At 39.0% G+C, this 17,095-nt stretch overlaps 1 protein-coding gene across 1 annotated transcript; it reads left to right on the top strand.

Moving 5' to 3' along the window:
• Positions 1 to 3,631: 3,631 nt before the first annotated feature.
• Positions 3,632 to 15,466, top strand: LOC106926053 (E3 ubiquitin-protein ligase KCMF1-like). Its single transcript, XM_015000706.2, has 7 exons — positions 3,632 to 3,793; positions 6,081 to 6,248; positions 8,011 to 8,150; positions 10,689 to 10,790; positions 11,542 to 11,722; positions 12,947 to 13,265; positions 13,788 to 15,466. The coding sequence occupies exons 1-7, from the start codon at positions 3,778 to 3,780 to the stop codon at positions 14,113 to 14,115; spliced, it is 1,254 nt and encodes a 417-aa protein (XP_014856192.1). The 5' UTR covers positions 3,632 to 3,777; the 3' UTR covers positions 14,116 to 15,466.
• The last annotated feature ends 1,629 nt before the right edge of the window (positions 15,467 to 17,095 follow it).

Below are 17,095 nucleotides of genomic sequence, written 5' to 3'. Positions count from 1 at the left end.
TATGGAAAGGCGAAGTGAAGTGGAAAAACTTCAACTTTGCGCATAGCAGATATAACTTCCATGATTTTTTATTTTTATTTTTGTTTCATGAAAATGTGTTGAAAAATATCTAAATAATCATCTGTGTGTTTTTCCAAATTTAACCCTTTTGCAGGACACATTCAATAAAGAAATTTCCTGCTGTAAAAGTTGTCCTCAATAATTTCACATTCATCAACTGAATTCTCAATTAATTGTTGTAAGTAGAGCTAAAAAAAAGTTCCTAAAACTCATAGATTCATCAGTGTTACTTTATATTAACACCTGAGTCACAATGTACTTTCTGATTAATTTGTTGTGTAGCATCCTTAAAGACACAATTTGTTTCTGTTATTTTAGTTAAATATGTGACAATTTCAAAAAATGAGCTAGTTTCTTTTAAAGTTAGGAGAAACATCTTGTTAAAATGAAACACACATATGACACAGATCAAGCTCTGCATAAACTAATTATAGTCTCCAACCGTCAACAACAAAAGCTGTGTGGAACAAGACGTCGCGTCCTGAAGTGTGTTCATGTTTCACATACTGACAATAATCACCTTTACAAGCAAAAGGTCAGACCCTCTAGGTTAATTTGACATTTTCTTTGTCAAAAGTTGGTAAAAAGGGGGGGGAAAAAGAAAAGAAAAAAAAAACTCAATGTCCTAAATGTATTTTAAAAAATGAGGACAGGGACACAGGATTGTTTGAAAATAATTTCTTCTACTTTTAGCCCCTTACCTATTAATAACTGTGTGCTTATAAAGCTTCACGATAGCATCTGAGGAGGTCACTGGAGTTCAAGCGGAGACGTCCAGGCCATGTACCCTCTCTAGTGTATAAATAATTTATCTGATGTCACTCAGAATTTGGAAACGCTGGAAGAGGTTTTGGATCGGACTTCTTCGGGCTCGGTGGTAAGTCGGGACGGATGCAGAAATCTGAGTGAATAAGTCTGATTAAACTATTACTATCAGCCAGTCTCACTGAAATTATGTGCATTTTTCTATACTCTTCCCTGGAGCTTGTAATACCGCTGAAAAGAGGAAAATAGTAGTAAGTGCATTTAATCATGTCTACCCGCCCATACAGAGGCCAGGATTCTAATAAAACAGTTAATAAATGAGAGTGAGAGACGGGCGGTGCCTTAGCATTGAATTTTATATAGTTTGGTGCTGTTTTCTGTAAATAACTTATTCTTTTATATGTCTAGCCAAATAACGTTAAACAGGTCGGATCCTAAAATTGAAACAGTTGATATTTCATCTGCTAAAAATCCTTAAATTCTTCACAAGATTCTGTCTGAGAGGCATGTTTAGTGATTCTGGTTTAACAATTAAAAGATTAAATCCACACATTGAAAAAAAACAACAAAAAAAAAAACATTCATCAAACATCTTATTTCTTGAAGTGAAAGTAAAAAACGTTCCACAAATGTAGCTGACATTTTCTTTCACTCTGTTTCAAGCTGCAGAACAATGAACAGCGTTGCAGCTGTCACTTTAGAAATAGTCCTGGAAGTCATTAAGATTCTGCAAAACATGTTGCAGAAATAACAAAAAGCATTAAATCATCCTCTTAAAGTATTTTTGCAGGACAAGGAAGGCTCTGTTGTGTAAGATTCATTGCATTTCCAGCACATCTAAATCCGGAGACGTTCCACGGAGCAAGAGGTTAAAAAGAAATCACAGTTTAGTATTAATCATGAAAGCAGCAGGGATTCTTTAGTTTGCTGTAAACATTGAGTAAGATGAGCAAACAGTAAGTTTTCCAGAAAGTCAAATGACGTTATATTTATGTTTTTCACCTGAGCATGACAACGACACCAAAGCAAACCGACAATACGTCTCCAGAAAGAGCTCGATGTGCTTCTCAGAACATGTGGTGATGTCAGAACCTGGCATTCATGTTTACTTTGACAGCTAGAGAAGCCTTCAGTGAAGGCCTCGTGTTATTCTTTCCGTCCACTCAGCAAGATGTCAGGTCTCGGTCTGGGAGCCAGGTCGGTTCTGCACCGTGCCGACCTGTCCTCAGTTTGTTCTGTGAGGTCTGCGCGGCAAGGAACCACTGCACGAAACTTAAATAATCACACAGAGCAGAGGTTGTCAAGGACAGCAGAAAAAAACCTGCTTAAACATTTTTCAGGTGTCAGGCGGAGCTTTGATTCATCCTTTAAAGCCTTTGTTAGAAACTGCAGCAGTGAAATATCAAATTAGAGCAAAGCTCGCAGCGTCTGCAGACACTTTTGGAAGAGACGACACGCCACTTGTTTCTGAAATTTCTAAACTGAGCTAAATTATAGGTTACCAATCGTGATGTTTAAAGGTGACCTTGATGTTTTCAGCTAAAGCGGGTGATCGAGTACAAGGAAACAATGACACTGTAGCAAACAAGCAAGACATGGAAAACTGTTGAGTAATTTTATTTAATGGAAATATTTCAAAGGGCGACTGGTTGGTGTGATGGAAAACACTGCTGCCTCACCTCAGTATACTGCCTGGTTTGCATGTGAGGTACAAACCAGGCAGTTCTACCTTTGCTCGATGGTTACATGTTCTCCTTGTTGTCTTTCTGGCATGTCCGGCGGTATTCCGTCCATGATCATAAAACTGTAATCAAAAACATATGTGTCGTCTTGGGGATGAACTGGCTATTTTTTTCCTCCCACAATTTATTTGTGTTTTTCTTCTTCTGGATGTAAACAGAGGATATAGTTGTTAACAGAGGACAGGGTGAGGCGCTGTGCTGTTCATGCAGAGCTCATGAAAGGTGCATCCTGATGGGGTGTGGGTGTGTGATCAGAATGCCTCCACAGCCGGGGTGTCTATCTCATTTTCAAAGGGCCAGTTGTGACAGGATGTATTGATAAAACTACCCATTAACTACCCTATAGCAAACTGTTAAAACACTTACGAAATAGCTGTCTTTGCATTCAATGAGTTCCTCTTTAATCAAATAATAGAGAACATCTTTTCATACTGATGTAATTTGACAATATATAGAAACACCGGGCTTTGATTTGATTGATGAAATAACATTTAAGCACACAACTGTAATCTTGTAATCTATCTAGGTGTTCTACTAGATTCTACTAGCTAGAATCTAGAGAGCCACATAAAAATGTATGGATTTGGCCCCTTGGCCTCGAGTTTGACATGTGCTCTGCAGACTTAGCCCTTGAACATTAGAAACTCTCCAATATCCAGGTAGAAAGAACTCAGACTGTATCGCTACTATCAGCTCTAGTCTGCATTCGAAGGTGTTGGATAAGACTGAGGTGGTTGGGCATCTGAGCATCTGATCACTACTCAAATGATCAAATCTGATCATGTATGGATAAATTGAAGTTTAATGTTTAGACTCTAATTAAGTGTCTTTTTTATTTTATGTGTGTTTCGTGTGTATTTATTTATGCATATGAGCTTGAAATTGTATTAATCTGTACGTATTTTTAAAAATATGCGAAAGCTTGTACAGTTTAATAGTGCAGTCAAATATTTAGAAAATTGCCGCTTCAGTTTACGTCAGCCATGACAACTGTGGCACCAAAAGTAAGACAGCAGCGCCCCCATGTGGCCAAACCAGTTGGCCGGTGACACAGCAGGAGGCGGAGGGGAGCAGTGAAGCCAAACCGGATCCTTCATGAGGGAAGAGGCCAGGGACAGGCACTAGCCCCGGCTTCTCTTCTCTTCTCTCATATTATTCTGCATTGTAAGCCACGGGAGCCCAAATAGGGGGCTGAGTCAGTGTTCGTAGGATGTCCCGTCATGAAGGTAAGACCTAATTTTAGCACAGACCGGAGGGCACCCCGCAAATTGTAATAAAAACGTTGACACAGTGCACCGTCGGCTAACTCTTGCTAGCCGACAAATTCTCTATTTGCAGCTCGTCTTAGCTAACGTTAGCTACTGTTAGCAGCGTGTGTGCGCTAAATGGTTAACAACCCATTTTGCCGGTCTTAAAATAAATATTTAATATAACGGCTCATCTGTTTGCAGTTACTTTGAGTAAATATTCATAATTCCACTTTAGTCAGCGCTGTCACATAGGCGGAAGAGGCTAGTTGAAGTTAGCCGAGTGCTAACTTAGCATGCCAGCTCTGCTATGTGGTAATGTAGGTGATCGTTGAGGAGCAAGGGGAGTGCCGAAAATAGGCAACATTAGAGGACAGCGGATCCCAGATGGCGTTGGAGGAGTGGAAGCTTGGAAATTGTTCCTGTTAGCTGCTTTAGCTCCGTTCCTGGTGAAAGTTGGCCTGTAGATATCAGCTTCGTTAGCTAACGAACTGCAAAACTAACAATCACCTCGTCCTTGTCACCAACCTTGTTTGGCTTGGAGTTGTTTACTCGAATAAAATGTAAACAGATGTATTAACTGCGATATTACTATAAAGTTTATTCAGGAACATTGCACTGGCTTGTCAGTTAACATTTTGCCCAACGGTAGCTGGTTAGTTGCAAAGGTTAGTTCGGCCCTGGACGGCCTCTGTTTCCATGTTTGTGTTGTTGTTGTGAACTTTGCTGTCAGTTGTCGTCAAGTTATATATCTGAGAGAGTTGAGTAATTGTCCTGAATTTAAGAAACGCGTATTGACTGTGAATAAAATGTTTACCGGATTAAAAGGCAGGTCTAGTGTCAGCCAAGGTTCATACTTTCATTAGTTTGTTTGGAAAACAGAAGACGGAAAAGTATTTGTGTTCCCAGATTTAATTCCCTTCAACTTCTTTTGTAAGATCATTGAATTCAGAGATCTCAGCTGCCTAAACAAACAAATCAGAGGTGAGATTTCTGCTGCTGGACAGTTTCTAAACGTTTTTAAATGGGTCCTTTAAATTTAGACTATTTGCTTTTTTTTTTTTTTTTGCATGAAATGTTTTAGCTTCTGAGTTTGTCGGTGGCACTACCAAGTTTTGTTTGTTTAATTGCAGTACATTAGATAATGTATTTCAAATCCAAAAGTGTGAATGACACAGATTAAATTATTTTATAGTAAAGATTATGGCTCATTTTTGAAATGGGCTTTTCTTTAAATCACAGCCAGACTGAGCATTGTACTTGTGCATCAAATTAGCTGATATTGCTTGTTTATTTGGGTAATTAAAAACAACAAACTTCCCATAGAAGTGAGGATTTATCGTGAACAATTTTGAATTATTGTGTTGTCATGATAAATTCCAATTAATATTTAAGGGGGGGAAATGAAATATTTTCAATTATTTTTACTAGTTTTGTAATTTTTGTTCCATATAAACATTAAGTAATATCAATACATTTAAATAATGTGATTTAATCTGATTAAATGCACTTATTGTCTGCAGTGTAGTCTTACAAATCACACTTCATTGTGTCACTAGTGTCCTAAAGAAGCCTGCTTTTAAATGGGGATGTTTTTATAGCTCCGTATTTGTGCTTGTGGGACTTGATAATTCTGACATATAGTCACAGCAATAGTTACTTTTTTTTTTTTTTTTTAATTTGAGGCAATAGATCATTTGATTTTATCATAATCATACCAGTACCAACAAATATTGTAATAAAACTTTAGTTCCATATCCCTCACCAACATCTTCTCTTCTTAAAGTACATCAAACAGGATTTTGGTAGACCAGAACCACAACAATAAGCTTTAGTTATGTTGTTACAAATGAAAATAAAAAAATATACGAATGATGATTCTAGGTATCTTTGTGTTCACCTCGAATCTCAGAATTTCTTCCAATTATATAATAGCTGTTTGGTTTAAATATGTTACGTTGACCAACCATCAGTTGGTCAGCGTTTTTTAATTCACGCGTTTTTGTTCATTATAATTCAGCTTGTGAAACGTTCCTCTTTTTCTACGTACTGATGATGTTAAAGTATTTCTTGACTGTGTGCATAATGTAGCATGATGTTCACTGTATCTAAAAAACGTAAATGTGTGTCGCATCAAATGTAACGGTCGTTAATAAAAACAAAAGATTTATTTTTTTCTTGCATTAGATAATAGATTTAAACGTCTGCTGTCACAGTCTGATGCGGTCATTCATATTGTTGAACTTTTGCATGTGTTCTCCTTCAGGTGTGAGCTGCGACGCGTGTTTAAAGGGCAACTTCAGAGGTCGACGGTACAAGTGTTTAATTTGCTACGACTATGACCTGTGTGCGTCATGCTACGAAAGCGGTGCAACCACGACCAGACACACCACAGAACATCCCATGCAGTGTATATTAACAAGAGTGGACTTCGGTACGTGAAGCTAAAGTGAACATGAGGCACATTTTGAAAATGTGTATAACATGCTACATTTTGGCAGCATGACTCATCTGTATTTTTAATTTGAAGTAATTTGCCAGTGAAGTCTCTTAGGAATACGACGTTCGTATTCATTTGTAGTTCTGTTTCTGTAAACAGAACTCAATAAAGGTGTAGTTTTTTTCTGTCCAGAAAACATGAATTCAATTAATTAAAGTATTAATGTTCATGTAGTTGTAGGTATTTTGCTTTTGTCTCTGGTTTTGAACATAGATAATTGAAACCTGGCAGCTGGATATTTTGCATAGATCTGACTTGATTGAATCTTAGAATGTTATCTACTTTTTTTGACATATTTTAAATTGAGAGGCTTTAGTTTCCAAATGAACTTGCAGTACTTGTCGTTCCTAGACAGACTTAAAAAGACATCAACTTTTTTTTTTTTTTTTTAGTATTTTCCATGTCTGTGTGGAAAAGGATTGATTTTTCTTTGCTGTTAGCACCATCCTCATCACTACTGCAGGCACAGTAAAGACGCGATCAGGTTAAACTATCGGCCTGCGTATGTAAAAAACTGGACTATTTGTTATTTAAGCGATTGGGTCTTTGAGTTCTTATTCTGCATTTTTACATTTATAAATGCAGATGACCTTGAAAAACTTGAGCATTTTCTGGAAAACTTTGTGAGCAGTAGAACCCTGAGTGGCGCTGACTGACGTTGCTGCTTAAAACTGACATCCATCTATCCTTTTACCCGTCCATCCATGTGTCTGTCCATCCAGCTGTCCGTTCATTCATCTGTATGTTTGTCCATCCCTCTGTCTGTTCAGCCATCTGTTTGTCCTTCTGTCTGTTTGGTCATCCGTCTTTCCATGGATCCATCAGTTTTTCTGTCTGTCCTTCTCTTTTTGTCTATTTTCTTTATTTAACAGACTAAGTCAAATTATGTTTACTCCAGTTAAGGCTGTCACAATAAGCAATTAATCATTTGATTCATTATATTGTGATGACTTTTGAAGGGCAATTTTGTTTAGAGACTTCATATGATCTATTTTGTTTCTGTTTTTGGTTGTGTGTGGTTTTTATTTCCTTTTTATTTGTTGTGCTTGGTTGTTTTATTTTTGACATTTAAAATGTCTTTCACTTCTGTTTTTAAGTGTTCTGTACAAAATTAAAGGTATTTTTAGTCTTTGAGAAGGCAAACTTGCGTTATTATACCATTCTAAATATAATACTCAGTAATGATCTCAAAACAACAATATTTATATTTTATCATCCAGTAATATTTGTTACTGTGTTACCTGACTCCACTTTCATTCAGATGTTAAGAATTAAGTAAATAATCAGACTGATTTATGTAAGAAGCTTTAGAAACAAATGTGTGGTTTAAATGACATTTTAACTTGATGACCACAGTTGCATCGTCTACCGGGGGTCTCGACCTCCAGTCTGTCATGTAACTCTTAGATGCATTCCTAACTCTACACGTCTCAATCAAGTAATTGAATTATTGCCTCAGCATGCAGTCAAGTCCTGCTTAGTGACCTAATTATTTGATTCAGGAAGGCTGAAGGAAAAAAAAATCTCTAAAGGGTGCAGGGCGTCACCGTTAACAACGGGTCTATGAAATAACAATCTGAAGATATTATTTAATAGCTTTATTAGAATCACAGATTTTTTTTTTTTTTTTCTTTTGTATTTTTTCTGGAATGCTTGTGTGCACGCCAGAGCTGAAAGCAGTTTGTCTTCGTTTCAGACCTGTACTATGGCGGAGAGGCGTTCTCGGTGGAGCAGCCTCAGGCCTTCACCTGTCCCTACTGCGGCAGGATGGGCTACACAGAGATCTCCCTGCAGGAGCATGTGGCTGCAGAGCACACGGAAACCTCCACTGAAGTGGTGAGTGGGCGCCTTAAGATCGGTCGTCTCCGTTTAACCCCGTATAAATGTCTGGCTCGACTTTACCGCTGAAAAAATAAATAAATAAATGCTTCCAGCTGCAGTCTGAGTAAAATAAATGGATTGCAAATAATTTGTGGTCGTTAAGTCTTAGTTTCAAAGCCAGTTCTGATGGGAAGTGTTGTCAGGTTGCTTGTTTACAGGCAGAACCGATAAACAGGGAAACAAATGGTTTATTGCTGTGAAATAATTCAGCACTGTGCTGTATTGTTTGATATTTTTCTCTTGTGTTACAGTTTTGCATACAGATTATGACAATTTTGCCGTCCTGCTATATGACCATTGTATCTGTTAGGCCACAGTGGAGAAATATCCCAAGATGTGAGAAGAAACTGATTTGCAAAGCTCTCGTGTAATAGAGGGGAGTTTGTTGATCCTGACTGTCAAACATGTAGCGTATTTAGTCACTCTAATTAATTGTTACTTCATCTGCACGGCTTTCTGTGTGGGAGACGCACGAACTCACACAAGATTAGGATTCAATTACTGTTTGAAACATTTTCTTATGTCATCATTTTTTTATCTTCCTTTCCTGGAAGAACTGAACCCTTCACTTTCAGTACACACTGCTGGAAATAACCATCAAGCCTTTCGCTGATCTTGCCTGCGTTTTGTTTGACAAGAGAGGAACTTATTGTCATGCAAGTTGTCAAAGATGGAGACAGAGGATGTGAAAAGGGGGTAATTCAGAGAGGACACATTTAGAAAATCCAGACTGCAGCTGATGAATACCTTCAACGGTTTCTTGTGAATTAAACAAGCAGTTAATGAGGTCTACCTGTTGTGTAATTAACTTAAGACGATACAGTTTAATTATTAAGTTGGGACAACATTAAACTATTAAAAGAGGAAGTCCTAACTCCAACACTTCTTATATTAGTGTGGTGGTTTATCTTGATGCTGAAACACAGACTTTAATTTCCATCAGACAATTTTCCAGGATCAGTAAAGGATACGTTGATCTCTCAGGTAGACAGCAGTATGTAACATATTTTTAACTGTATTTCTCTTTATTCCAATGTTTGAACCTCCTTTGGTTAGTGTCTGTTGTAACATAAATATAATTTCAGCTAAAAACATTTAAATCTAAAGAAATTGAACAGCTCACAATCATCAGCATCACATTTCTACTCTTAATTTGTTGTGAAACATTTTATTTGAAATGTGAGCCACACATTTTCCACTTCAGCTCATAAACAGTTCGGATTTAAGTTCCTCTGTTGGATGGATTGACTCGGGTGACAGAGCTTCCATCAACACATATATTGATTTTTTTATTTTTTTTATTTTATTACTTGGCTTTTAAGATTAACTGAGAGTGGTATACTGCTGCATCACTCCAGACATCTCAGGAGAATAAGGCTTCAAGTGTAGAGTATTTGGTTTACATGGACAGAAAATATCACAACAAATAATGAAAATAAATTCTAAATTAAACTTTACATACACAAAAAGCTACTTTTCTAAATGTCAGTCTAGTAAACATGTTACCATTATAAAAAAAAATACTGTTCTAGGTGCATTTTTCAGTAAAATGACATTTCTAAATCAAAAACAGATTTGATTTGAGAGTTGATGAAAATGAAGTTCTGTTTCCCCGTCGGCTACAGAGTCTGCTCGTCAGCAGACAAAGATAGAAACTATTTTTATGCTGATCTGAGTGAGAAAAACCTTTATAAAAATAGTCAGAAATGGTTCGGGTCATCAATTTACAATCTGACATGCTAGACCAAATCCAGGTTATTTGTTCTCATTCGATGCTACATTCATGTCGGAAACGTTACGTTTCCCCGGACAGAACTGTGACAGATTAAGGTGGTCTTTGAGTAAATAGAAATAGAGATGTGAACTTTTTTTTTAAAACATGAGAAGCTTGGTCTGATTTAAATTCAGACAGTTAGCATCACAAATTATATCTATTCACTTACTGCCAAAATAATGAAAGAATTTGATTTTCTTTTTTTTTTTTTTAATTAATGTAAACTTCTGGTTTCATCTGTACGTAGTGTGGACTAAGCATCTACAGTTATTTAAATTTTTATTAGGATCAAACATATTGTGATTAAAACATTCTGGTCTAAACTCTTACTTGATAACGTTTGCAGTCCTTAAAAATAACAGTATTGAAATTGTTTCACATATTTATACACAGTTGGCTGCACAAGAGCATCAATAAATGTTTATTTACAATTTCTTAACTATCTTAATTAGTGTGCTGAAGTAGTGTATTATTAATGAGTGAGGCTTGCTTATAGATCAGTAATTGATATATAAGCAAATAGATCTGATTGTAATTTTTAAACTGTTTTTATTACTATGGCGATAACCATCTCATCAACAATTGGTAGTGAAGGGGATCTTGTCAGGATGTAATGTTGGGATCTATTGCTGTAATATTTCTGAAGAAGACCCAGTTGGTCGTTGTGTGTGGTTCAGTTAATATCACCATGTTTTTTTTTTCCTCTTGCTGTTTTCCAGATATGCCCCATATGTGCAGCACTGCCAGGTGGCGACCCAAACCACGTGACGGATGACTTTGCTGCTCATCTCACACTTGAACACAGAGCCCCGAGAGACTTGATATCCTTTCATCACTCTGACAGTCACACGTATATTCAGAACTCAAGAAAAATGTCTTTTTTTTTTTTTTTGGTCAACTAGATTTGCACCCATTTAGTCTGTAAATCGGACATGCTTTATTTCTCTCTAAGCCTCAGGTACAATAAAGTATTGTACTGGTATTATTTGGTAGTTCAAAGTTCAGAAAGTGATTTCACCTGCACAATTCTAAGAACCCTGAACCATTTTAAATGTTGTTGTGCAGCTCGTAATGAAATCAGTTGGTTTGCTTGTCAGGAAGGAGCTGAAATACCTTGGTTCTAGAATAGCCTCAGGTCTGACCACATCAGCCTTGTGGTCTATTTATAGGACACTTTGAGCAAATGCTTCAGAGAAAACAAAAGAGGCAGAAATACTCTGAAATGAAACTCAGAGCAGGGCTTTCAGAAAGCTTTACACAATGTGTCTTGGCTTGGTTTGGGTTGTGCAGCACGTTTCTCTGTGATTGGGAAGATTGGAGCAGGATGCAAATATGTTTTCAAATCACAGCTGGTGCTGAAGCTCTGTCAGGCTGTAGGAAGCACGTTCTAGTTGTTTTAATGCTGCAGTAAGCAAATATACAAGAGCCAGTTTTTCCAATGTGAATATCCTCTTAAACTGTTGACAAGAATGTTTTCTCATGAGAACATTTGACAAGATGTAGCTGGTTTTTTTTTTGATACATACAGCAGATTTAGCTTCCAGTTTTTTTTTCCTTAATGGCGAGCGTCACGACGAGTCGAGCGGGGTGCGGCACGTGAGGAGGATGTTTCACCCCGGGCGTGGGTTGGGGGGCCCGCGAGCCCGCAGGTCTAACATGCATTTCACCAGCAGCACCACAGGGGGGCTCTCCACCAGTCAGAGCTCCTCACAGAGCTCCAACTACAGCAGAGAGGCCATGGATCCCATAGCAGGCGAGTAGACGGCTGCAGGCTCTGCTGGACCGACGTTACTGCAGAAGCTGCTAAAGTTTTTTTTTTTTTTAAAGATGTATTTTGCTCAGAAATGTCCCTGTCAAAGAACAACTTCGTTTTGTAAGTTGTCTTTAAGAACCTCATGTTGTAGAAATGTATACAAGTTTTAGTGTGGCCTAGTCAAAGCCAAGACACATCTCAAATTGATTTGAGATGTGTGTGGTTCATGCACAGAAACCCTTCAGTGCTGCTGAATTAAAACAATTCTGCAAAGAGCCGGCCAAATGTTTCCACATGTGTGCAAAAACTAGAGATATTACTAACATATTGGCATTGATCCGATGAATAAAAATGAACCGATATTAACATCCAATATTTATATTAAAAAAAAGGTAAATATGGAATTTCAATATCATCCCAAATTTTAATATTAGTGCAGCCATATGAAAAACACATTGTCAGTTATTGTGAACACTTCAGGCAGCCCCATTTTGTTAATAAATAGCACAGTTGCCTTCCTTGTGTGTCGATGAGCGCATCAGTAATTAGCAGATATTTAAACCCTGCTAATGGCTTAATTGTAGAAAAAAAAACATATCCTGTTGCTTCACAATTTGCTTATAAAAGATGGAGATTTGCAGTAAAGTCAAAACCCTCATTTTGACTCATTGATATTAAAACATTTAACAAATTAATTGGTCCTGTCAGTGTCTGTGCTACAAAAGGGGACAAATTTGAGAGCAGTCAAAGCATCTTTATTCCATCTTCTTTGCTTAGTTTTAATCTTTTTTTTTTTTTAATATCTAAGGCATGTTTCAGTGGCTTTTAAAAAGTTTGTTTTGTGTGGGAGGGGATTGTTGCTGCGGTAATTCCTTGTTTATCCTGTTCCTGATTTTAATTTGGTTCAGCGCTTGGCATTCGCTCCGCCACCCCCAGCTGCGTCTTAATGAGGGCCAGTGTTCAGCTCCAAACAGAGCGCCAGTGTCCTTTTTAATGACCCGCTGTACCTGCTGAGCTTTGATCCCACGGCTCTGGTTCTGGAAGAGGAAATTTGTCTGTGAACGTGTAGCTCACACCAGTAAAGAAATGAACGATTTCACGTTGCAGCTGTGTTGCCTTTTGTTTTTCTTCGTGAGAGCTTGCAGTCTGGTAATGATCTTGCGCTCAGCAAGGTCTTCCCATCACACTTCCTGACTCTGAACTCTGTGCGTCTGCTTCTCGTAGAGCTCCTGTCCCAGTTGTCGGGGGTACGGCGTTCGGCGGGGGGCCAGCTCAGTTCGGGTCCCTCTGCCTCGCAGCTCCAGCAGCTTCAGATGCAACTCCAGCTGGAGCGCCAGCAGGCGCAGGTGGCGCGCCAGCAGCTGGAGACGGCCCGAAACGCCAGCCGAGGGGGCGGCCGAGCCAACGCCATCCTCAACACGAATTCGACCGCCGCAAACCCCAACCCCAGCGCCAACCACACCAACAACCCCAGCCCCCACCCGGGGGCGACTGAGCCCAACACACAGCACACGGCACACAGCTCCCAGTTTCTACTCAGCAGGTAGGAACATCTACCCTCCGTCTGACACTCATTACTTCTGATGTGGCTTTTTACTGATAATTTCATAAACCACAGGATCCAGATACTTTGATTTGCCATAATTAGTTCTGTGATGCTTGGTTTAACAACAGAACGCCAAATGTCAATGTTTGATCTTAAATACCTCATTATGAACAGCAGGGGGCTCCAAACCATCTCTATGATGCAGTTAAGTGTTGAAACAGCAGGTGGATTATGTAAAAAAAAAAAAAAAATCACTACAGGCCCAATCGCATTCAAAGTACTGTGAGGTAAGATACGTTTAGAGGATTTTGAAGCATCTAAAACATGGTGACTTTGAGTCGCCTTGAATTTTATACCTTTCCTCCAAGAAGACAGACACACAAGGTCAGAATGACTTATGATCTCCAAACTGTGTTTCCACACAGGTATCTGTAAAAGTGCTAAAGGGTTAATATGTAGAACAGACCTCTAAGTTGATCCTTGTGTGAAGACATAACCGTTTCCCGTTCCGTCCCGCAGGCTGAGCGAACCGCGGCTATCTGAGGTGGAGCGGCAGGCATGCGAGGCCCAGTGGGCCGACAGGAGCCTGTTCGTCACCGAGCTGCTGCTCTCCACGCTGCTGCCCGACGACGACGCCTCGGCCTCCTCCTCCGAAGACGAGGACGATTGTCACGGCTCGTTGCGAAACTTCGCCGACTTCGAGGCCATGGGCTGCGTGGAGGTGATGACGTTGGACGTGGCCCTGGAGAACCTCAACCTCAAGGAGACGAGCCCCGCCCCGAAGAAGACGAAACCGGCGACTAAAACGGCACCCGCCAAGAAAGAGCCCCCCGCGCCGCCCCTTTGATGACATGGCCGCTCCCTTTCCCCCTTCAATCCACCATTGTGACTAGCCGACTGCTCCGTCAGTCCAACTGCCAATGGATGACAAAGACTGCAGTTCTTCATGGCTTTTTTTTTTTGTTTTTTTTTCTCAGTGATTGTCATTTCAGTTCTGTCGCTCCCCAACTCCACCCCATGTTTTACTTTGTGTACATTGAATAAAAGTAGTGAGACGAGAGAATGTGAAAGCAAGCAAGCGTGTCGGGTGTGTGAGACAAAAGAGAACTATATAAATATATTATAAAAAAAAAAAACTCTATATGAAAGTTGATAATCAGTCCCACATAACCCGTGTTTCCTCTAGCAGAACGCGTAGTCCGCTGTTTTCCAGAGACAAAAACTCGTCACACACTCACAGAAGGAGAGGAGGCCGACTGAAACCCCTCCGCTTAATAAAAGAAAAAAAAAACGCTGCTGTGTATTTATAGATATAAATTAAAGTGCTTGGATGGTTTACCACAACTGAAGCATGAGCTTAAATCACCATGTGCCCATTTTAAACTGCACAGTCACCAGACGGGGAGGCCCTGACTAACTATCAACTGTTCGGTGCCGCTTCTCCGGCATCTTTCCACCACACACACACACACACACACTGACTGTTTTGTTAACCCTAATGTCAAAGTCTCAAGCCCCTCCCCTTTGTGTGACACCAACTTTTTTTTTTTGGTTGTGTGACCTGGCTTTATATCGACTGTGGGCACTTTGGTTTTGAATTTGCATATCCAGTGTCCATTTATGTACACTACAGCTGTTCTGCACAGAAGCGAAACACACACCTCCGAGGCGAAAGAGACGAAGCGATCTCTTGGTTGTGACCGTTTTCAGGCCTTTTCTAACAGAAGCAACGCGAGCCTTGGTCTCCTCACACGGTTGTTTTCTCTCTCCTCTCTTTGTCTTTCACAGGAGATCAGATGCTTCTTTCCTCCAGCTTCATGTGTTCTGAAATTAATCTCATGAATACAAAGATTTACTCATCATGTGACTTGGAAGGAGAGGATCCCATATTGCTCTTTCCGTCAATCTCTCTACGAGTCCAAAAAGATCTTTGTATGCCTCCACTGCTAAACTGAAGAAATGCAATGTATGTTTTTTGGCTCAGGAGAAGAGCCAAACGACAGGGTAAACCTTTTCAGTTTGGAGGACAATAAAACATTTTTTGGATGGAAACAGACTAACCCAAATCCTGCTGTCTGGTTAATTTGTTTTTTTTTGGCTTTTATTTTTTTCCCCAGTTGCCAATTTTCCTGGCGAGCATGTACAGAATAATGGTATAAGAAAAAAAAATAAACACATACCTTCCAGGTCGAGTTCAATCTCATGTAGTCCTGTCATCTGATGCATCAGTTGTGCAACTTTATTTGTGTAGCACATTTCAGCAACAAGGCGGTACAAAGTGCTTTACTTCATAAAAACAAAGTTAAAAAAAAGCAGCTGTCCTTGTTTACAGCTGCTCCCTGTAGTTGCCTTTAAACAATTACATTAACCAGCCATAACTCGCCTAATTCATTGAGAAAAGTAAAAGGTTTTGACCCTATATGTCCTAATAAACTAGGAGAAACTATGTAGTCTAATTTTGTTTCTGCTTATTTGAATGAAAATTAAAAATTGTGCATTTGGGTAAGTTTATTCAATTACAAATTGACTGAGAAAAAAAATGTTTCCTCCCTCAGGTTGTTTCCTTGAAATAACACAGCTGTGTTATTTCTCACAGAAAGATTCACTTACAAAGAAAACAAGTTTTTGGAATGCTATCTGGGGAAATGTCAAAAGCATTGCACACTTTATGAAACACGGTAATGGCCACATATTTGAGCTAGGAACAAAAACAGCCTAGAGGTGCATCTTCAGTTTAATAAAAAGGTCATTTATTCCTGTAATTCAGTTGCTAAAGCAAAACTCATACAGTGCTGTAAAAAGGCACCACTTTTTTGTTGCACATAAATATTTCGGGATTTTAATTTCAACGATAACCAAAGAAGACACAATGCATCAGGGAATTACCCAAAGAGAACCTATCCGACTGCATGAAGTAGGCTAAGCGATCAAAAGCAGCTCATGGCCCGATCTAAAGACATTTGTTGACATTGGTCTGTCTGGAAAAGTTTACAAAGACATTTCTAAGGCTTTGGGACGCCAGAGAACTATTATCTATTATTAGAGAGAAAGTGGAACCTTCACAGGAGTGTCAAACCTACTAAAATTACTCCAAGAGCGCATTGTAGACTCACCAGAATGTTTTCCAGCAAACCTCCGAGGCCTTCACCGAACAGCTGCAGCCTTACCAAGATTAAATTAGACACACATGGTTACTAATTAGAGGTAAATGTATTGGATTGAAACAGTAAATGGAACCAAATACAAAGGCAAGCCACAATTCAATTTGTTTATAAAGTAATAAAAATGTCCGACGGCTGTTAATACTTTTGCAGTGTGTTAAATTCAACATAAACCGAAGCCGATTTGCTATTGGAAACAAACAAAAAAGACCTCAAAGGTGTTTATCTAGGTTTTAGTTCATTTTCATTAAATCTAAGCTGTAATTTAAAACGGTTGAGTTCTGTAATCGACTCCGGAGCTTTTATAATTTGCAGAAGCCGCATTTTATAAACAGCCAAAAGACTTCCTGTTGTCAATTAGGATGACAAACCACAAACAAATACCTTTTACAAAACAGAAACAACGCCATTATAAAAGCCTTTCAAAGCCCCAGACAGCAGGGGGGTTGTGGTTTCTATTTCTTTTTGGTTACTGATTCAACCGACATGAAATAGGAGCCATTATCCCGTTAAATGTACGCGGTGTCACTTGCTGTGTGCAAGAATTAATCCAGCCTCTTTTTTTTCCCTTTTTTGTCCAAGCATTACTGGAGAGGTTTCTTAAATTAAACCCAGCAGACACAGACACGATGCTGGGAAAGTATGTGCCAACATCTAAATAAGATC

The sequence above is a fragment of the Poecilia mexicana genome, unplaced genomic scaffold (assembly GCF_051168715.1).
Source record: "Poecilia mexicana isolate PSO_F unplaced genomic scaffold, ASM5116871v1 scaffold_9, whole genome shotgun sequence".
NCBI classification, from domain to species: domain Eukaryota; kingdom Metazoa; phylum Chordata; class Actinopteri; order Cyprinodontiformes; family Poeciliidae; genus Poecilia; species Poecilia mexicana.
The sequence above is the reverse complement of the archived record's forward strand: the minus strand, read 5'-3'. Positions and strand labels throughout refer to the sequence as shown.

Excerpts from the sequence above, each read along its gene's own strand:
- LOC106926053 (XM_015000706.2), top strand. Across the intron at positions 6,249-8,010 it reads ATTAACAAGAGTGGACTTCG|ACCTGTACTATGGCGGAGAG; the intron begins GTACGTGAAGCT and ends TCTTCGTTTCAG. Across the intron at positions 13,266-13,787 it reads TCCCAGTTTCTACTCAGCAG|GCTGAGCGAACCGCGGCTAT; the intron begins GTAGGAACATCT and ends TCCGTCCCGCAG.